At 38.1% G+C, this 23470-nt stretch overlaps 2 protein-coding genes across 2 annotated transcripts; both read left to right on the top strand.

Annotated features, from left to right (window-relative positions):
* Positions 1–7686: 7686 nt before the first annotated feature.
* RB195_007851 (uncharacterized protein) lies at positions 7687–7929 on the top strand (the record flags this gene model as incomplete). The annotated part of the gene is made up of 1 exon (XM_064181701.1): positions 7687–7929. The coding sequence occupies one exon, from the start codon at positions 7687–7689 to the stop codon at positions 7927–7929; it is 243 nt and encodes an 80-aa protein (XP_064038470.1).
* A 9225-nt stretch (positions 7930–17154) lies between these two features.
* RB195_007850 (uncharacterized protein) lies at positions 17155–23333 on the top strand (the record flags this gene model as incomplete). The annotated part of the gene is made up of 20 exons (XM_064181698.1): positions 17155–17275; positions 17438–17550; positions 17612–17719; positions 17803–17977; positions 18044–18153; positions 18216–18324; positions 18446–18539; positions 18598–18741; positions 19977–20052; positions 20107–20241; positions 20343–20490; positions 20550–20641; positions 21756–21899; positions 21956–22039; positions 22091–22192; positions 22272–22358; positions 22435–22511; positions 22571–22658; positions 22834–22938; positions 23208–23333. 20 exons carry the CDS (start codon positions 17155–17157, stop codon positions 23331–23333), a joined length of 2238 nt encoding a protein of 745 aa, XP_064038469.1.
* Positions 23334–23470: the final 137 nt, after the last annotated feature.

Genomic DNA, 23470 nt, shown 5'->3' with positions numbered 1-23470 from the left:
AATTTATAGTTCTGTTGCTAATACAAAATATGTGTTTATATGGAGACAAACGATTGAGTCACAACGAAAACATACAACTGTTTTATCGTGCAATCGTTGCCACTATCAAATCGTTTGACAATTTTAGAATTTTCGAAAGCATTATTCACGGGAACATTCCTTTCTGTGTTGTCTTTCACCTCTATTCTTGCAATGCGGTTATTATATCATCATCATTTCGGAACGATCACTACTTAATCATTTGGTCTACAGCAGCTCAAAGGCATCACCCCACGAATGATGGGGCGCGCGCACAAGGCTAGCGCGCTCCAATCGAACTCCTTGTAGAAAATAGCGCGCCGGAACGCCCGAAACCGTATCTTCCGGGCAATTTTTTACGGCAATTGGAAAGAAATGGACGGAATCGCCCCTTTCTCCATAATCTAGTGTGCCGTGTACGAATACTCCACCTGAAATTCGTACCACCACAGATTCGTGGGATGATGCCTTCAAGTTATAGTCGTGAAAAAACGACATGAAGTATTGTGTAGTTGCACGAGCGGCGGCGCTGGAGCAACGCGGTTTTTCTTTTTGCCTTTCCCTTCTTTCTTGTTTTTCTTTTTTTTTTCTGGCAAATTTCCTAGCGGACCGCTCGTACACCGTCTGTGAATGGTCCGCTTGGCAAGCTGCCAAGTGACCCCGATGGAATGGATATTGGCCGCGTTTCTCTGTTTATTTTCATCTTTTTGTCTTTTTTTCTGATTTTCTCGTCTTTTATGTTTCTTTTCTTCGTATTTTTGTTATGTTTGCTGTACTTGCTTTTGCTATAGAGTTCTATATTGCATCTGTATTGTTCTTAATTTATTGTATTGCCTTTGTTCATATTTTGTTTTTGAAAATTGGTTCAAAATTGTAATTATTTCTATGTTAAGGCTCCTCTTTTTTCTTGTTTTTTCGCTCACGCTTCATTCCTTAGAACCAAAAAAGGAGCACTAACTTGAAAACAAACACATTAAAATAACTTAGGAACAATACAGATATAGTGTAGATCTCTACAACAAAAGCAAATACAGTACAGCAAATACAATAACAAAAATACGAAATAAAAAAACATGAAAGACGAAAAAAATCAGAATGAAAGGCACAAAAAGATGAAAATAAACAAAGAAATGCGGCCATCATCGACCCGGGTGGCGTAACTTGGCAAAATTTGGCAGCTTCCCAAGCAGGGCGCTCGCAGTCCGTACGCGAGCGGTCAAAAATCGCGTTTCTCCAGCGCGACCGCTCGTGCAACTATACCTAGTCGTTGTCGTCGAGTACAAGTCGTTTCGACCCGACAATAATCTTTCCTAAATCAATTCATTGCTGCAATTAGTGCAACGAATGAGGGAATAGTGGTTAGGAATGTAAAAAAGGCTTATTCTCTTGGCAACTGATATGAGTTTTGTTTGAAATTTAAGTTGAATTTTCGAGTTTGAAATTAAAATATATTTAATCAGTACAGGATATAACGAAAAAAGGAAAAGAAATGAAGAAAAGAAAATGAAGATATACTTGTTAAACTTAAACGGTTTGGAACGGTGAAACATGAAAAAAAAGACTTCGTCCAGTATTTTCACGTTCCGGGACAAATATAAAATCAATATTTTTGCCAACTTTCTAATAGTTTTCTGAAAAAAAAAACAAAGCAGCGGTTGATTTCTCGTAAGGGTTAGATCCACCAGAGTCAATGTAGAGGTTTTGACGAGCAAACGCTAAATTCGAGGATATAAATCCAGACAGTTCAAAAGTGGATATGTCCACTTAGAAGTGCGAAAGTTCAACTTTCCCTGAATCTTTGCATAGAGATTGCAAGTTGTCGATAGTCAAGTCCAATTTAAGCAACAGTAACAACAATGATCTGACTTTCCAGGCTCTGACGAAAGCGACGACGCCGAAACGTTAGCCGTAATAAAGTTTGTTAACAATCTTAGCTGTTGCTTAAATTGGACTATCCACATGTCCACTTAGAAGAGAAAACTTGCAAGCAAACTATGGTATCCTGCCTGCCCAAATGTGGAGCTGTTTTGGAAAAGAAAGACATGATCCAGAAGCAGGGGAAGGAGGAAGAGGCAGGGACATCAAAGTGCGAATTTCTAGCTTCCAGAAGGGAGCTGTCACATGGATAGCAGTTGTTTTGTGATTACGGTGAATCAGCACGTAACGTCGAGACTTCATTGCTATTCCCGACCCGATAGTTTGTGTTTTTGGTGGCGTGAGCTGACACGTGAGCTGACGCATCGTTAGATCGGGTGCTACTTGGCATCTTGGATGGCATATTCAGCAACGTTCCCCTCCCCTCCACCCATTCCAAGCTGCTTATTTCTGGATGTTTTAGAAAGATCAGATATTTATTTATTTACTGAAAACACCTTCAGGTGTGCCATAAAACAAGAAAAAAAAACAACAAAATGGAACAGAGCTCACTAGAACTTCGCCTGAATTTTACACAACAAGACCTTCAAAGCCATGGCCCTTCAAAGCATGAGGAGTGATGGGTTGGCAGATCATTCTCCTGCTACAGAAGGTGAGAAATCCTCACGCGAGATCCTTTTTCCAGACCCAGAACGCTACGGTAGATAAACGGATACCAGGTTTTGGGTGACCAACTTAATTTAACTTATGAAAACTTATATGAATCTCAAGAACAAAAACTTCTGCAGGTGACCAGGTAAACTTCAGAATCGATCCACAGAGACATTTGGACTGGGAATGTACAGCAACAAGTCATCCGCTACTGTCAATATTTTGACTAAGGTGGTGCAATGGCTTGATAAATGAGCAGACAAGTGAGGAGAACTTGACTGCCTCGTTAAGAAATCATATGACGCGAGAATCCTGACACTTGGGGTGTTAAATTCGACAGAAAATAGCTTTGAGTGGATTTTTCTTCCATTTTAACTCGACTCAGCTATCGTTCTCGAACAAAAAATCAACGAATTTCAGTGAAAATCAATCTTATGGCCAGGATCTCGTGCAGTCGGGCGTAAACATTCCAAGGCGGTGGTTTGCAATTGCGTAAACCGTTACGTTTGAACTCACGCTGAGGAACTGTCACATCGCCGACAGTTCCACTGACCAAATTAGAGGGTCCCAGAGCGGCCGCAACCGTTTGCGCAACTGTACCAAGTTCTGTTCTGTTTTAACCCGATTCTACCTTTCGTGACAGTAGGCACGTCTAAATATCAGGGAAAAAGCACAGCTGCTTTGCAAGAAATTAGAAAGGATGAAATATTCTTCAATTTTGTGCTTATCCTAAACATCAAAGGTAAACAATGAGAAAAATCGGAAGTTCTAAATAACAAAATGCTATTATTTACAAGGAAGATCGAACATATGCTATTCGAGAGAAATACACGCTCCGCATGGCTCTAATAAGCAGAAATCATTCAATTCCCAGGCTTTAGAGCGAGAGAGTCGATAACGCATACGATACCAAAATGGAATGGAATCAGAGAAATTCTACACTTGCTTGGAAGTGTAGTCCTTGCAATTACCATAAAAGTGTCATAACCTTCTGCGGAATATTTTTATTTCGCCAAAAGTTACGAGTTACCAAGTCTCATTGCTTATTTAGTTATTTATGGTGAAATCCAATACATTCCCCCGACATCAGGAATGCCCGTTATATCATAACGAATTAATGTGTGGCTGGCATTCCTTTAATTCAATGAAGGAGATCACTAGGAAAATATAAAAAAATAAAATAAATCTCTGGAGATAAGAATTTCAAAGGCGAGATTAGGTAATTATAGTAGGGTAAAACGACTTCAAGCACGGTGCAGTTGCGTAGGCGGCTGCGCTCGAAGCGGAGCATAGATGCGATAGCCGGAGCCGTGCTCTGACCCCCTTCACTTTCAAACGGTTGGGGAAAGGACTTCCTTCACTTTTAAACGGTTAGCGAAATTATCCCTTTCACTTTTGGATGGCTGGCGAAAGGACCCCTTCACTTGAACTGCACCCCATGAGCTAAACCCCCTTCACCTGAGGAGGGTCCGGTTTCTCCTTATCGCACCTATGAAGCAGAGCGTAGCGGTTAGGATCGAGTGTAGTTCTTTTTAGCACTATTCGTCGCTGCAGTTCGCGATGGTCCCGTAACTCTACGATATGTCGTTCCGCCTCGCTATCCCTGAAGCAGATGGCATGACCTCCGTAGAATATAACCGAGTCTAAATGGCCTGACTTCTAGTGCAAATGCACAAGCATTTCTGCTCGCGTTGCCGCCTTCGCTAGCTTCATTCTGGATGCAGGTCTGAGTGAGGATCCCACAGCTGCACTTCGAAAGCAAAAACTTAAGCAATTGCACTACAAATCAGATAATTTTGAGTTGACGTAGTAACCGGATTGGATTGCACGAAAACTGATCGCTTGGCGATGGCGCAATCCTGCGTGTGCCAGTGCTGCCAGGTCCGCCATTGACGCCTTTCTTGTCGCATTACGTTGAGGATCAGCTTTCATCACCTGCTGATTGGAACAGAAAGGACACTGTCATAAGTTATGCGTGGGGCTGCAATAACGAATTGAAAGATATGATCGCAATCTGATTGTAATAACAGCCGCCCAGTCTCCCACTACAGTCCCGCCAAACAATCTGATTTATGGTGCAATCTACAATGATTTTATCATGATGGTTATGGTAGAGAAACAAAATAAACAAAACAAGTGAGCGGGTGCATTAGCAGGGTAGGTAAAGTTGGGTCGAAACGACATGAAGCACGGTGCAGTTGCGTAGGCGGCTACGTTCGAAGCGGAGCGGATAGGATCGGAGGTAGACCCTTGCTAGCACCATTCTTCGCTGCAGTTCGCGACGGTATCGCCTCGATTCTAACCGCTTGCTTCGTGGCGCCGATTCGAACGCCGAACGTAGCCGCCTACGCAACAGCACCGTGCCGTTCATGTCGTTTTGATCCTACTATAGCTGCGAGAGGTTTCGACTGCGATTGCACGGTCGATGGTTCAAAACCTCCCTCAAACCAAATAAATTCACCGCAATCCACTGTATAGGCCATATAGACTTCCGTAAATCCCAATTTACAATGATTTTGTGTTATCTGCATTGAAAGAACTTCGTCTTCCATCAATAAGATATCCTGTTGGGTGTTTCTTCCAGGCACTTCCTAGACCCCTCAAAAGTACGATCCACGCACGGTCAGAGACGCGGTCAAGTAAAAAGAAATAAAAAGAATTAACATAAATACGTATAAAAATCAAATTGTAATTATAAATTAATCAATTAAATTATGAGACCTCACTCAGATGTACAAATATACCTAAAAAATTTTAAATTAAGAATCAGTTTTAAAATATATTGATAAAAATTAGGGTCGAATTGGACGCATTCGTTGCGAGTGAGAATACTTCTAAAATTAAAGAAAAATTCACACTACTCACGTCATACTAAGATAAATTGATACCGTACACCTCCATACTGCGGGATTTACTTATATACAATGGAATGAATACGAAAACAGCAAGAAAATGTATACTCCCGCCACTCCTTCCAATTTATTGTGCATATTCTATTATTATTTATTATTATTATTACTATTTATTATTATTGTTTATTATTATTACTATTTATTACTATTGTTTATTATTATTACTATTTATTACTATTATTTATTATTCTATTCTATTCTTCCTTACTTGAGTTATTATTATGTGAATATCAAAAGAAGACACAGTGAGATTCATTATCATTTTTCTCTCTTCCCTTTCTCACCTTTCCTCTTTTCCTCTTTTTTCACATACACTAACCATTTTCCTCGATAATTTTAACAACAGGTTTTTGCTCGAAGCAAAAACTAGGAAGAATCTTGAGCTGCGTGAGGAACGTACAACTAATTCTTCACTACAAAAGAAGGGAAAGACAAAAATACAACTGTTTCGCACTTGAAAATGACGAGAAGTCGCAACAAATCACTCATTAAAAAAAAGAAACATTGTAAAGAAACCTAGGTACAACAAAGTGAAAACAATAATTGAATTCTTCTATGGTTACTGCAAATTGCACTCGGTAAAGAAGCTGTAAAACATTTCGAACCTTTCTTTCAGTTGGTTTTTCTCTTTTGTTTCTTAGAATCTTTTTGCCTACATGTGTGGTAATTTGTTTTTTTTTAAGTGTCAAATGCTGAACTGTACATTCACGCGCAACACGTTTCTCCATGCAGGGAATTTCGTGGTTTCCATCACCCCACGAATTTGGGATGGTACGAGTTTCAGGTGAGTTATTCCTATACGGGGTCGTAGATTGTGAGGAAAAAGGTGATTCCGTCCATTTCTTCCTAATCACCGTAAAAAACGGCCCGGAAGATACGGTTTCGAGCGTTCCGGGGCGCTATCTTCCACAACGAGTTCAATTGGAGCGCGCCAACCTTGTGCACGCGCCGCATCTTCTGTGCCGGTTTTTTACGGCGATTAGGAAAAGATGAACGGAATCACCCCCTTTCCCACAATTTACGACCCCGTAAGGGCATAACCCACCTGAGACTCGTACCATCCCAAATTCGTGGGGTGATGCCTTTAAAGTACACGCAGAGTACAGTAAAACCGTATATTAAAGAAACACCACGAAAAGAAAAACGAGGACGAATTGGTTCTTGATTTATCAAAATGGGACTACGGTGAGTCTCATGTTTCACTTTGCAAACACGGAATCAACTGATAAAACCTTTTTAAATTTGATAAAGTGGACAAAGAATAAATATCAACGGCTAATCGTCCCCCCTTCCCCCAGGGAAAAAAATGACAGCGCTAGAAAACGATTCAGGAGTTGGAATTATTTCTCTTATAGTTTTGGGGTAGGATGGACGAGTTCACCGTTTCACTCTTTACTTGATTGTACACGTTAATACGCGTACATATGCACAAGCATATCACGTGAACAATTCGTGAAAAAAATCGATTTCCTGTAAATCTCTCAGCCTGAGATTTCCTTTAAATAGTTGAGTCCTAACTGACTGAGCTGCCCTGATCTCTGCTCGGTTCGTAACAAAATCGAATGAATCAAATTGAAGAGTATTTTAAGTTTTGAATTTTAATAAAACATAATAAATAGTAAATAATAATATAAATAAACAACATAATAATAATAGTAAATAGATAGTAAATTGGAGAGTACTTTAGGTTTCAAATTTTAAGAAAATATAATAAATAATAATATAAATAAACAACATAATAATAATAAATAAATGGGAAATTAGAGAGTACTTTAAGTTTTAAATTTTAATAAAATTTAATAAATAATAAATAATGATGTAAATAAACAACATATAACAATAAATATGTAATAAATACGATGTAACATAAATAAATATCATATAATAATGATACAAAATATATATAAATATATAATTAAATAAAGCACAAGACAAAATACTATAATAATATAGTAAAACTATAATAATACAATTTAAAAAAATGTAATAATTTATACTATAAATAATAAACAATTATAAATAAATATACTATAATAATATAATAAAATGTTATACACATGAGAACTCGTCCACGCTGACCAAACAACCCATTTATAACCCATAGTAGCCGAAAGTGATTTTAACGTGAATATTGTTTTCAGGGAAAAAATCAGAGGAGTCATAGGTTATGGGGTTATGGGATGTGAAAAAAAATCCCAGTCAATTGCGAGCAATTCCACTGAGATGAGATATGAGATGTCAGGGAACAATTGAAGGGGAACCGTTTATCGCGTTCGAGTCTATCGTCGTCAAATCAATCAAACGAGCGCTGGAAAAGACGAACAACGACGACGGGATCAACGGACGGACGGACGAACGGACGGACGGAGACGGAGACGGAGTCAAGCGTGATACGATACGTATGTGGTCGACGATCCGAATACGAGGGAGAACAAATTGTGGTAAGGTGAACAAACAGTACACAGAGCTGTAATTGCTGGGTAAAATAATCCATAAATAATGTATAATTATTCTAAAAAAAAAACAACGAGGAAGAAATCGTTGTTAGAAGAGAAACATTTCTAATTCTACAGAAAATCCCACTACTTTAATTTTTTGTTGTTCAGTGAAGGCTAGCGAATCGAGCACCACAAGAAATCTGAAGTAGTGCTTCAACAGGACGTCAGAACCGGTCCATAAATAATCTATAAATATTCTATTCTGTTCTAATAATAAATAATGATACCTTATACTCAAAGTTTATAATATTCTGTAATGAATATTCCATAGGTCCTTTATTTTCAGAAATTTATTTCTCAGTTTTTTTTTTAGGATAATATACTCCAAAGAATGACTTTTTTTTCAAAATCTAAAGCGTATTCTCCTTAACATACCAACCTTACTCTTATCCATGGTTATTTTTATCCTGGTCCTGACATTCAGTGTTTTCTTCCAAAGTTCCCCCTAAAACCTTAATTTGTGCAAATGAAGAAGGGATTTATTTACTAGGAGATTATTAATTTACGGGATAACCCAGTAATTTGAATCCGATGCTCTAAAAACGTTCTTCTTAAGCCGTGCTAAGCTCCCGACATCCCGACATCCGTGATGAGATATTTAAAGGCAGCATACAACGAATCTGAGGAAATCGGCGGGAAAATCTAAAGTTAGCGTTGCAGATTCCGGGATCAGGGATGGTTCCGTTCATTTTTCCTGATCGCCGTAAGAAACAGCGTGGAAGGCGACGTTTTTGATTAGGATTTCAGTCGCCAATCCTTGTCCACACGCCGCATCCATGTACGATCGGTAGAAGATCAGTGATGTCTTCTCACCGCCCTATTCAAGTAAAACCAATGAAAAGGCTGCTAAGGGGAGCGGAACCGTGTACACAGAGGAGCGTTCTAGAGTACACTCGTAGGAACTAAAATAGTTCCCGCGCCGTTTTTCACGACGATTAGAAAGAAAGGAGAGAACCAGCCCGGATCCCGCAAGCTCCGACCCATCTATAGCTTTTCCTGCGGATTCACTCACCACATCAGATTCGTGGTATGCTGCCTTTAAATATCCCTTCACGGATGTCGGAGCATCGCTTATGAAGAACGTTTTTAGAGCATCGCATCCGAATTATTGGGTTATCCCCTGAATTATTAATCCCTTAATAAATAAATCCTCTTTTCATTTGCACAAATTGAGGTCCTACGAGGAACTTTGGAAGAAAAGCGTTGAAAATCAGTACCAGGATAAAAATACGCGTCAAATTCGTAGTACAGTGCTTTTAAAAAATCCAATAATTTGCCCCAAGATTACCTAAGGAGTTCAAAGGGATACGTTACAGTACAGTTTTGATTCTCAGTGGACTCTGAACTAAAAATTAAAATTAAATTTCAAAAAAATTAATCAAATTAAATTTTGAATTAAACTAAAGGCTGAAAAAAGTGAAACAAATCTTTAAAAAAAAACTTGAAAACACTGGAAAAAAGTTATTTTCTACACTAGGTGATTATTTTTATTGAAAAACGAAGAGAAAGTCCCCCGTCACTACATATGTTTCCCTAACTTGCAATCGGCAAGGACTGGATGGAATTTATCGAGGAAATTTATTTTGTCTTTTTCTTTTTCAATCAGTGCACCAATTCTGCTGAGAAGCTGTGCGAAGAAATTACATCCAGGATAATCAAGTTCTGAAACGAATTTTTGTCAATCAACAGTTCCAAAAAGTGAATTTCCGTGAGATTTCACAGAAATAGAAAATTAACAAAATTTTCAAGAAGATTTATCAGGGTGGACTAGAGCGGCGGGCTGATTGAACACAATTACCCTAATCATTATTTTAATATTAATCTTTTAATTAATCAGAGGAAGGTCCTACTGGTTTATTCGTACACTTTTCTGGTTGCATTAAAGTTCTTTCCACTATAAACGTGAATAAATAATAATAATAATAAAAATCAGGAAAAAATAAACCAAACAATAACAAATAATACACCCCATGATAGCTTTAAAAACAATCGTGAAAATAGGAATCATCCAGTAAAACTAGATTATCTGACATTAAGGCGAAGCTCTGAAAGTATGGTTCAAAAAAAGATAAATCTAAAAATGTGAATTAAAAAATAGAGACTTAAAAAATAAACAAAACAATAATAAACAATGCACCGCTTAATACCCGAAAAAGCGTGAAGGTAAAGATCTGGAAGTGTAATATAAAAAAAAATTAATCTAAAAATGCAATTTAAAAAATAGAGTGATTCAAAAAATAAACAAAACAATAACAAACAATGCACCGCTTAATGCCCGAAAAAACGTGAAAATAGGAATCATGCGGTAAAACTAGATTATTTCACATAAAGATGAAGCTCTGAAAGTATGATTAAAAAAAATTAATTTAAAAATGTAACTTGAAAAATAGAGATTTAAAAAAAAACAAAACGATAATAAAAAAACACAGCGTTTGACAGCCGAAAGACCGCGAAAATAAGAACTATGCAGTAAAATTAGATTATCCGAGATGAAGTGTCGAAGATCCAAAAGTGTTCAAATGAAGTTGAAGGATGCTTTTTTTTGAGAACGGGCGATGTGAATGATTTCGCCACGTGATTCGATCTTAAGAAGTGAAGTGCAGCATCAGTGACGAGATAATGTGCAGTTTTTCATTCCGATAAGTATTTAGGACACAATAAACTGGTTATTCTACCAGAAGTGCTTTTGTATTATGTCGGGTGGTAATCGAATCGAACAAGAAGAGAATGATCATTTTCGTCACAAAAGATTGACGTGAATACAGTCTCCTTTCACTAACGTCACTTCTCCTTCCTGAAAACGAAAATCATATTTGACTACGTTTGATTGAATCTGAGTACTCTCTCCCTCTTCTCGGTATTTTCTCGGATTTTCTCCTTCATCACATGACTTTATTCCCAATTTCATACACAGAGTTCCCCTTTTCTACTAGATCTTTTTTTTTCTAAAATCTCATATTTTGCGTCTTTTCTACGACCGCAAGTGCTGAAAATTAATGGCTGCCGTTAAGACATCAAAACATTCCATGTGATGGGAAAATGCTGAGAGGCATTCCAGATCACCGTGGGAAAACTTCTAATTTTAAGAAAATGAAGCAAGCTTCTAATTTAGGAGTATTTCACTGGAAACAATAGGGATGGCTCGTACGAAACGTTTCATAGAAAATATTTGTACACAACTTAATTCTCAAATTACTACACAAGTCCCTGAAAAGTACGGCAAAGGTAGGATTTTATTGTTTATGGGATTATTTATTTTTGTTTATATTACTATAGGAAAACCTCATTCGAAGCATACCACGCACAGTCGCACTTTATATCAAGGCAATAATTTTAGAGAATTCCAGGTGGCACAGTGATTACAAGTAAGAATACAAAAAAAAATCATGCCCTTCTTTTTCCTTCTACTTTTCTTCCATTGAATCTTCATGTTCACATCTTTTTCTTTCATTTCCCTGAAATTTTCAGCCGAGTTCTCTCATAAAGCTTGACAAGGGGACATAAAGTAAGAGTTTTTCTGTAGCTAGAGTTGAAATCGAAACCGTTCTTCCGAGCGACCGCGGCGCGTCGCCGCAACGCACGCAGCTACCCAGAGTGATACACACGTCTTCATTCGTGTCCGTTTATCTCGTATTCAGCATATTTCCAGTTATAACGCGCATTTGTGCTCTTTGAGCAAAGGGTTCCGTTTCCGTAAAGATTGAAATTGATAGAAACGAAAAAAACCACCAAAATGCCGTTCTCTTCTCTGACACATAATGTTTTCCTGAATGAATCGGAATTACAGCAAAATTAGTCCCTGAATGTTTGCAATTTTTTTTCGAAGACTGAAAGTGCAATGCAAGATTGATGAGGTGTCTAGTTTCCAATTTAGAACACGGAACTAAGGATGATACAACATACACGAACGTTTGCAGCTCTTGGATGGCCCAGAAGAAATGAAAATATTCTCATAAGTGATCATAGGTTCATCTAGTCTCTTTTTAAGAACAAGGAATGACTTTTCCTTTTCTTTGTCGCTTTCAGTTTTTGATGCCATACCTTGGAGTATAAAAATATACGATTTTTTAGGACATCTTAGAAGCTGCGTTCACAGAAATTTTTAGGGATGGATATTTTCTTGTGAAATTTTTGTGGACGGATTCTTCTTTGTGTATGGATATTATTTTTTGAGGATTTTTGATTCTCTTTACCAATAGGTAGGGGATAGGGTGCAGTTTGGAAGAAAGTAGGAGCAGCAACAACGCAGAACCAATCCTTTAAGAAAGGAGTCCAGAAAAGAGTTATGAGTAACACGACCGATGACGTCTGCCGCCTGCGAAAACACGTCCGACAAAATAAGTGCAAAATTGATGCGCCCAGAGCTGTTACGGGGGTAGTTCTCCCTTAGGATGGAGGCTAGGGAAGTGATGTGATAAATGTAAGTGCTCGGCGGTGAACGCCGCAAAGAGATGTTCACATAATTTTTGCACAGGACGCGAACTTCCGCCTTATCTGGAGCTTGCACTGCACCTAAAGCTATCCAGCATTCGTTGGCGCGCGCACTTAAAGGCATCACTCCACGAATCTGAGGTGGTGCAGATTTCAGGTGGAGTATTCGTATACAGGATCGTAGATTATGGGGAAGTGGGTGATTCCGTCCATTTCTTCCTAATTGCCGTAAAAAACGTCCCGGAAGATGCGGCGCTGCACAAGACTGGCGCGCTTCAGTCGAACTCCCTGTAGAAAATAGTGCGCCAGAACGCAAAATAGTGCGAAGCCGTATCTTCCGGGCCGTTTTTACGGAAATTAGGAATAAATGGACACAATCACCGTTCTCTCCATAATCTACGATCCCGTATACGAAAACTCCACCTGAAATCCGTACCACCTCAGATTCGTGGGGTGATGCTTTTAACTAAAGGGCCCACGCCGGCAGGTCCCATTTGTGTTTTCTCGGTGCGTAGCGCTTGGAAAAAGAAAAACTGTGCAAAAAAAATTCAAAGGCATCACAAAATTGACGATTTTGGGAACTCTCAAAGACAATATATGGTTCGGATGATTAACTATGTGATTATGTGTAGATTAACTAGTATGAGCGCGACAATTTCCCTTTATCATCCTGAAAAACGGTGTCGGGAACGGACGTGGCGCATGGATGAGGCTGACCTGTTATGTTAGGTGTCGTAGAAGTTCCCCGCTACGTTTTTCAGGATGATTAGAAGGAATTGAGCTTAACAACGCTAATCCGCCTAACCTACGCCCTGAGCCCTGCATTGTGCATTAGAGTCATCAATTTCGTTTTTTTGAAACGCTTCGTTTAAGACAGTGATGAATGTCTTCATTGAAGATAGGCTTGTGGATGATTTTATCCTCTATTAGTTCTTCTACTTGAGTATTTTCCACTCTTACTCCTCTTAGATATGGATTATCAAGAGGGATAAGGATAAAGGATAAAGCCACTGGCGTATCAATCCACCTGGGATGCGCCAACGCGTTTTGCTTTAATTCGTAATCGTTGGGGTTTTGGCCTATATAATGACTTCCGGGGGACAGCTGATGGTCAAGTCAGTGTTTTTATCCTCCCAGACAAGTCTGGTACCAATTTATCACATCCAGGGGGATGAAAGGCTTGGTTTGGACCAGGGCGGTTTCGAACCATCGACCATGTGGCTACAACGGACCTCCAACCTACTGCGCCACACCCACCCTATGGATTAGCAAAGCGATTTTAAATGATTTGAGGTGAAAATACAATATAAATAATAAAATATATAGAGTTGCGTGTTTCACTGAAATGCTCATGAGTTATGAGTTATCCGGAGCTGTACCTGTTGAAGGAGAGAATATAACTGGATGATAACCTCAACCACTGCTTTTAACCCGAAAAACACCATGGGAGCTTAGCACATGTTCACTTTAATGACAAGAACTTGAACCATAAACCTCAATCTTAGTTTAACAATAGCCTCTTCCATCATCGTTAGACAATCATGCAGCGCGAGGAAAAAGAAACGGAAAAGGAGCTCTCATCGATTTCACGTGACCTACTGTGATCATTAGATGGATTGAGATTGAGTTTCAGCATCCACAGAGTTTAATCTCTTGGAAGCATGGAATCAATTCAATTCAAAGTGCATGATGCGTAAAATTGCTAGCAAAAAAGGAAAGGAGAAAGGAAAATTCCCATCCTCTGAAAAAGAGAAAAAACACCAAAAATAAGGATTCTATTATCAACAGCCATTTTTGCATAATAATCAAAGAATACTCGGAAGAATACCAGAGACAATATGATGTAATATACATAAATATAATAAATAAATAATACATAATATAATAAAATAGCTGCACTAATAGAAGACGCGGAAGAATGCAGCATTAATAAGAACCGCGAAGAATGGGAAGATTTAAAACGAAAACAAATTGATGTAAACACAAATAAACAATAATAATAATAATAATAATTTAATGACCAAACAAAATTTACTGAACAAAAATAAACGATGAGCATGTGCATACTAACATTTAATAACATGTACATTCCTCAAAAAATCCGACCGTAGACATCACATGCGGATTCAAAGAACAAATGATTTCTTTCTGGTAAATAACAAGGAAGTACTGATGGATTCAATTACGCTTGTTTCGATCAACGAGCAACATGGTCTGTTTTCGAGTGAAGAGGAAAATCCGGATGTTTTCGAAGAGAGAAGTGATTAGAGACCGCGTCCACACAAAACAAATAATGGATACAAGAAAATAAGTCGAGGTTTTGTGAACAGAAGACGTCACTACATGGATTTATAGTAGAAGAAATACGAGTGGAAATACTTTAGAACATTGAAGTATTTCCTAGCAATTATTTAATTGTACAGTTAACCACACTACCAAAGGTTCAGATCCACGAAACAGAGCGAGTTGACCACGGACAGCGTGGGTGGGGGGATGCCAAGGACAACGGAGCACGATTGTTTATGCTAAGAGGTAAGAAATGGCCAGGTATAATAAATATTCTTGAAAATTCATCAAATGTGGTGAAAAGTAGGTGAACTATTCTTCTTTCCAGTAACTTCGAAATGCAGAATAGCGACAAACTATAAACGCCTACACATCGCATCTAAGTGAATTTTAGCCCAGCCATAGAGTGTCAGTTGCCGATAATTCATTGTATGAATGACAGAAAAAAAACGAAAGATTTGTGAAAATAGAGCGAAATAGCATTATGCATTACGGAGTTCAGCACATAAAGAACACAAAAACACAGACGTCAATTACAGAAAAAAATCAGATGTCAGTTAGCAACTAGTAAAACTAGGAAGCAATCAAATCAGCCGGCAAATTAGTGAAATGAAACGGAATAGATTGGAAATTCCACAAAACAATTGCAAGTGCATAAAAATTTATGTGAATGCAAATAAATGTTAATAAATGCAAATACTTGTGTAATGTAAAAATGTATGTGAGTGGAAATAAATGTAAATACTCATGTTTTCTTCGGAGGTGCCTACGAGGGTTTTACATGGGACCTCTATTTGCCTTATGTTTCGGCTTATACATAATACGTATACGATACGATAACAACGTAAGTACGTATGACTATTTCCAATGTATATGGGTCTGTTTTCACTATCTTGAACGATTCTCGAAACACTGTATCAAGGTAGTGTGGGACCTGAAGGGATAAACACAGCATTGTTCCAATTAACCGCTATTTAGGCATCTGAAGATGGCGAAAAGCCGAAAACAACCTCAGACAAATAAGAAGTTCCGTCTAAAAAACTTCGTAGGCACACTGTAAGCTACGTACACGTAAACATAAACAAAATATGCCGAGGTTTCAAGACAAGAAAGCGTTTGAACTGTAAATACTCATGTTAAAAAAAACCGAATTTAAAAATATCTAATATATTAAGAAGCATACAAAGAACGTTCACCAGCTAAGCCAGTAAAATCCCACAAGCTTATACGACTTCATGGTGATTTCATGTAAGTATTGATCGAGGCGCACGATGAAATTAACGTCTGAGAACGACGACAACATCGAACCGACGCACGTATCACAACAATCTGGTGAGGAAATGAGGTCTAAGATGAAAGAACGAGAGATGCTTGGCGATGAGGATCGAATAAATCGCCGCACGAGGTCCTACTAGGATTCGCCTGACGAAACGGCTTCGCATCGATGTGATGAAGCGGATGTATGTATGAGTGCGTTGTGCTCATCCATCGTCCACTTTGTACATCTTCAACATTGTTTCCATAGAACTTTCTGTATTATTACACTCATATAGGTCGTATTCACTTCAACCTATAGTAATTTTACTTCTATCATTAAGATTTATGAGACCAGTTGACCTAAATATACCCCCGCACGGAGATTTATTTCTATCCTAACAAGAAATTCCTCGTGGAACCATAAGTTACGTAGTGTAAAATGGTTGCTCTGTAATTACACGTCATTTCCACCTTTGCAGTCTTTCGTCTCAATCAATATTTACTTTCTGTTGATTCATTCTTCTCTAGAACTTGTTCTGATTGTGTGTTTTTTTTTCCATTACTGTACTTGCTTTGTTCGAATATGACTAAATTCGCATGGTTTCGTTACTTTTCTTGAATTTCTCAGTGTTTGCTAAGTTCTGTCGACAGTTGACATGTCCTGTAAGCAAATTTTCGCAAATTGAATTTTTGCAGAAATCAGAACCGTAATCCACGTAATTCTTGACCGACTAAGTATACGCACCATGAGAACATTTTTAAAAGCATTATGGTTGCAGTTTTGTCTTCTTCTTTTGCAGAAATCGAAACCGTACTCCACGTAATTCTTGACGAAGATACGTGGCTTCTTCTTTGAAATTGTAAATTTCTGAGAGAAATAGTGCTTTTTGTAATCTAACGGAACGTAAACTACAACACCATATAATCCTATATAGTGCTTTAAAGTTAAGATTTCGAAATCTACTACTATTTGTCAGCTGCACGTTAAGTGCTTTAATATATGCCATAACGTTTTTTGTCCAGTCAATTTCGTTGCTGGCTACTAAGCGTTTCATCGACTGTTAAATTTTGTGTTGAGTTAATCGTGGTGATAACCATCTTTTGTCAGGACCTGTTATGCTGATTTTTTTAGGGGCGGTTCGCCTTTCTCGTGTATTTATCGATATACTGTGTCCAGCATTTTTTTTTCTTCTCCGATTACCACTTAAAAAGACTAGTTATAGGCTATGGGACGGGCTTCATTCGAATATGACGAAGTGGGTAACACATTTTACTACGTCCTGGTCTCTTTTTATGCTATTATTCTTATCCCGCTGACGTACTTCTTCTTTCCCACAGGAAAAACAGGTATTTTACTAAACACTATATATCTTCTACGTTTTTTGCTTTCTTTTCTTTCTTTTACTTTTCTTTTTTCAAAGATTTTCTTTTGGCTCTTGAATGCTGTTCACTATGCTCATCTTAATCTGATTTTGAAATTTATCAGAGATTCTGTTCCTTCCATTTCAGAAAGCGTCAAAGTTGATGAACACGAATGTCAATGTGTTGGATGTGTGAAGAAACGTCAGCAGAAGGAAGCGAATAGACCCTGGAAACGTACGAAAACTATTTTGACAGTTGTTGTAAGTGCTTTCGTTTCCATTCCGGCTGTTCTCGTGTCGTATTTGGGATGTGTTCATTTAGTTCCTACTTATTGCATGGATTGTATTCGCTCTGATTGTGAAAAAAGTTACGGAAATCGAGGTCACCTACGAGGAATATAATCCATATCAAATTCTAGGGTTAGATCAAGTAAGTCATCTCTTTCTGTCCATTTATAGAAGGACATGTACTTTTTGTCTCTATTGGTATTCTTTACGTCATTCTTTTTATAGGGTGCTGATACAGCGGCTGTACGTAAAGCATATCGTGAGCTGTCTAAGAAAATGCATCCTGATCGAGGTGGCGATGCACAAATGTTCGATAAGATCGCGAAGGCCTATCAAGCTTTAACTGATGAAGAATCTCGTGAAAATTGGGAGAAGTATGGGAATCCGGATGGACCTACAGGTAATCTCGTTCAGCTACTCACTTTCCTCATTAAATTCCTTCATTTTATCTTCGATTTCCGTTCAGCTACAACGTTTGGAATAGCTTTACCAAAATGGATTGTCAGTAAGGAATATGGCATATGGGTGCTGGCTTTCTATGGTCTCTTGTTTATGGTCGTGTTACCAGTTGTTGTTGTATGTTTTCCTTTTTGTATGTTACCTGTTTTTGTTTTGGTGGTTGAGTTTGCCATATTAAGGGTGTATGGTGGTACAACTCTATCAAATATAATGTAGACAAAGTTCTCTTGGATACTACACAATTGTTCTACTATTTCCTGCACAAAACACCGAAAATGGAGATAAATCGTGAGTCAGAGTCCTTTTTTGATTATATCTTTTTTGATTTTGTTCCAACTATCACATTTTTAAATAAAATTCATGAAACTGCTTTGAAATGCTAGTCAGACACCGAAAGTAGGGTATTAAGGTATGCTGATGTTACTGGGAGGATCATTTGAGTTCTGGAAACAATACAACAAAGAAATTATAGAGAGAGAAACTGATGACGTGGAGCTTACACGGTATTAGTTATTCAAATTCTCCAAGCTTTTAAGATTTTTACATCATAGCCATTTCTAGGCGCATGAAATCTCTTCCTAATCTTGGCGAAAACAAAAAGGAACGACCGCTTTCCCTTCCTTATTCACTGAAAGCGAGAATTTTAATACACTCATATCTCTCTCGTATTCCACTCGATAACGAAGGTCTTGAATACGACCAGCGGTTAGTTCTCTTACCTTATTTTTTCCTTCTATCATCATTTTACCCTTCTTCGGTTTCGAAATCGAAAGTAAAGCTGCAGGTTGTACTAAAACCATTTGCACGCAATTATTGCTTTTCTCCATCGACACATGAAGAGCAAACACAGCCAAACCATGAAAAGTGTTCTTTTTGTTTGGACTTGAACATTGTTTGGATAGTTTCGTATGTCTTTTAGTATCGATCAAAATGATGGATTTTTGCATGAAAACAGTTCTTTATCCGCCTCATCAGTATGTCGTATATTACTAATTATATGCTTGGTGTCCGTTTCTTCAGACGCGTGTTTGAGAGCGGCTCTGAATAAGTTCACGTTAGGATAGTTTTTCTGTTGTCGTTTAGTCACGCTATCAATTGCATTTCAGTCTGCATTGAGAAATCCAGCGACGTGAGAGTTTGAGAGTGAATTTGCTTAGAGTTTGGAATCTAGAAGTCCGCAGCGTCGTTTCACAGCTCTACGAGCTGATGCTAAAGTAGGGGGGGGGGGGGGAATATTGAAACAGACGAATAAAGGATTTAACTTATAGATGCACCATCGTGTCGCACAATCAGTTTAAGATTGATTCGTGCCCAAATTTCTTATCCTTAACGCAGTCGATTTATCGGACAAGTGAGTAGTTGAATTGAAAAGAAATGATCAATGTCATGTTGAATAATGCCTCCAATATTTTGTACATGGATGGAACGGGAAGTAGCAGTAATCAGTCATATTTGTAATGCTTGTTCACATTTGGTTCGTCTATGAAGATGTCACGGAAGAGAATAGAAGACTATTTGCGTGCTACATCTAATACATTCGTTGGAGAGACCGAAGGGAGAGAGGGACCGAACGGCTATGTATACGTCGAAGATGCCCGCTTAAAGGCTCGGCTGTATGCGTCGAAGATGCCCTCTTAAAATGATCCCTAGGTTGCATGTCTAAAGTAACCTAAACTTGGCTGTTTTTGTTCTTGTTAACTAGAAAACAATAACTTTACTGCCAGCAATTATGTGCATATGTTTTTCTTTCTTTTTCTATGCCCTAGACACTCCCCAGTAAAGTGATGCGCCTCTCGTCATTGTCGTTTGATTTTAACATTCTTGATTCTTAGTAATCTTACTGAGCACATCGTTTTTGTAGGTAACAACCTTCATTTCCTTGGCCTTCAGCCCAGGAATTCTTATTAGTGAGTCTTGACCACTAATCAAGAATTTTTAAGATACATCCTAGCAAGAGTGTTGCGGCTTACCGAAGAAATGATTTCAATGTCACAGCAGCTTACATTCTACACTCAGGTACATTACAAGAGTGGAATTTAATTACAATAGAAGTTCATCTATCGATTTTAGATCAAAGTGCCCATAGAAACGCTGGATAACCTGCTCCGTCTGCAACCAATGTTTGTACAAGCCTTATGGCCAAAGAATAGTCCACTGCTTCAACTTCCGCACATCACAGATCACAATCTCCCTTATCTCAGAAAGGTTCGCCTTGGTTTTTCGAACCGTTCGCCTATCTTAACTAACATAAAGTGATTTATTTAGATTTTTATTAGTCTTATCAGTTTAATTATTAGTTTCTTAAGGGACGTATATACTCATGTGGAGATCTTGCTGCATTGGAAGGTGAAAAGAGAAGAGCTCTGCTCAAGTCACTTTCTGACGATGAATACCGTGATGTGCTTGTTGTACTTTCCTCGATGCCACGTCTTACCATTCAAACGAACGTTGTTGGTGAGTGGATGCTTGGGAATTTCCTGTCCGTTTCCCATTCCCAAATGGGTACTTTTCAGTGGAAGGAGAGGATGATGTTTTTGAAGTGACTGCTGGATGTATTGTCACAATTAAAGTTACACTAACCAGAACCAGTTTGCTCGATCCAATTGTGAGTTATATTTAGAAGTTGGTTTTAGGCGCAAACAGCATGTTCTATGAAAGAAGGAAGGAAGAAATTAATGCATTTAGTAGGGGCGTAGTAATGTAAGAGTAATGTGTATTGTACATTCTGGGTATAACCATGAATTTGTGTACGCCTCCACCAAAATGGTGATGAACAGTGTTTGCTTTGTTTTAGAGGAAATTTTGGATAGCAGTTTGTTGATTGATATCTGGTTTTTTCGTTGATCGCTTTTTTTTCGTTAACTATAGTTCCGATGAATCCTCTTCTGGAAAGAATCAAAATTGTTGCTGGAATATAGCAAAAATCGTCACTTTTTTCCGCGTGTTTCATTACGAATTCCCTACAGTGTGCTCCAGAAAGCTAATGAAATTGGCAAATCACTAGCTTTCTGGAGCACACTGGAGGGAATTCGTAATGTAAATTTCGTAATTCGTAATGTAACTTTGAAATATCCGAAATAAGCTTGATTTCCATTTATTTTACTTCTGTATTTAATTTTTATTTTTGTATGTCGTGTAACCGGACTGAAAATCCCGAGATTCGAAGAAGAGAGTCTAGTATGTTTATCTATCCCTTCTATTTGTACTTAGGGCAATCTTTGAGGGGTTAAATTGGCAGATCATTACTCAGGGTTTTCTTAAAAGACATTTCTTAAATTTAACTGAACTCGGTTGTGTTTAACTGGCGGCAGCATTCAAAGACTAATTGCTAAAAGATGAGCGTTTTCGTTGCAATTGGGTTTGCTATTTTGAGTTGTTGTCCAGTGTGCAGCGCCTGCTCAAATTAGGCCAATTTCGTGCACAAGATAGAACCTAAGCTTACGGATAGCTGAAAATGTTGGGTGGACTTGGATCTGGGATGTTTTAACGAGGCTATTAGAATGTTCATCCTTACTTTACTTTGTTTTGAATTCAACTTTATCTGTAATTCGAGTTCTTTGAGTTTTTTTCGCTCTGCTGGTTATCACTGTCAATAGTGGTCATCTATACCTTCTACTTTCATATTTCCTGCAGCGTTTTTTTTATTACGGTATATGTTAAGGATAAATGTGTGTAATTGTTCTTACAACTTGACATCCAAGCTACAAATGTTTGTTTAGAAAGCTGGTTTGGAAGACCAGAGAGTTCAAATCGGTGAAGAAGCTGACGGGGATGCCAGTGCTTGTACCGACCAAGAGGATGAAGAAGCTCCTCTCGCTGGTGGTGATCAAGTTGCAAAAGAGGAGGAGAATAAAGAAATCAAGGTAAATTTCGAGTTATTAATGTTGTTGGTTTTTCTAGCCTAGTTAGTTGCCTTCAGAAGAAAAAACCTTGGGAGAAAAGCAAACCACAAAAGAAGAAAGGTGGTGCCAAGAAGAAACCACAAAAACAACCGAATAAGAAGGTGAATTGATTTCATATCTTAATTGTTATTGTATGACTATATTTTGTACAGGCAGCACCGACTCCGGCACCTGCTGCTCCTGCGGTTGTTGAAAAAGATACGAAAGAAGAGAACAAAAATGAAAAAGATGATGAAGAAGATGATGACGACGAGGTGCGTTTTCTGGTTTTTTTTAAAAGTAGTTCTCCGTGAAAGGTTAGATTTCTGCTTGCTTTCAAGTAAGAGGTTTTAGGGTTCGATATCTTCATGTGATATGCCTCCCAAATTTGACGAAGAAAGCGATGTTGACGATGACTGGACGGAAAGCAGTTCTAAGAAGGTGGCATGTGTTCTTTCTGAAATCTCACTTCGTTCTGAGATATATTGATTAATTTACAATTTCATCCTTCACTCAGGTCATCTTCGATGCGAAATCGCACAAAACGCACCTTGTACATAGTCCGTTCTTCCCGCCAGAGAAATATGAGTGGTGGTATGTTGTATTTTTTTTGAAGTTTGGTTTCTTTTAATCACAACTGGTGTACTGTTTAGGTGGTTAGTTTTAACAATGTTGGACAAAAAACAACGTCGGTTAGTCTGCCCCACGGTCGCTTGTAAAACGCTTGTGGACGAGCAAACGGTATTGTTTTCTCTCTTTTTTTTTGTTGGAATATTCGTTACTTACGAGCCATAAGATTTTGTAGCTGATTTCTGATTTTTTTCTGATTTCTAAGTGATTTCTGTCTTTAGCACTCTTGCTTTGTTGGATATATCATATTCTTTGGAAGTGTTAGGTATATGATTAGTTGTTTTAGGTTGAAATGCGGTTTTCGGCTCCACCCGTAAAAGGGATATATCATTTCCAACTGGCAGTACGATCAGATTCTTACATGGACTGTGATTACAATAAGGATATCAAGGTTTCTTTCATTCTTGTGATTCTGAGAATTTTTTGGTTGGCTTAAAGTTACGAGGTCAATCATATTTAGAAAACAGATAAATTAAAACGACGATGAATACCTTTGTTGACGATAAGCTTGTGAATCGCCTTAGTACTTTTATTTTGAAAGCGTTTGCTCTTATCCTCTTAGATATGGATTATAAAAGTGATTTAAAGTGTATTAAAAGGAAAACAAGAAGGGAATCATTTCTTCAACTTTATCTTATGGCGAACTCTTTATGTTTTCAGCTTGAAGTAAAAGAAGCAAAAGAAGTGGTCCTGCCGAAATATGAAGACTCAGAAGATGAAGAGGAGAAAATTGCGGGTTCAAGTGATGAAGAATACACTGAGGGTTCGGATTCAGAAGAAGAGTAGAAGAATCGATAATGGGTACTTACACAGAAATTTCGTGCATTTGTGCTCAATGTTAACCCAAAAGGGGTACATCATCGTCCCGACATCAGCTGTTCTTGTGGTTGGCGCATGCTACGAAAGCATTTCCATTCGAGTCA

The sequence above is a fragment of the Necator americanus genome, chromosome I, assembly GCF_031761385.1.
Source record: "Necator americanus strain Aroian chromosome I, whole genome shotgun sequence".
NCBI classification, from domain to species: Eukaryota; Metazoa; Nematoda; class Chromadorea; order Rhabditida; family Ancylostomatidae; genus Necator; species Necator americanus.
Note: the sequence above shows the minus strand (reverse complement) of the source record. Positions and strands in the feature narration are given on the sequence as shown.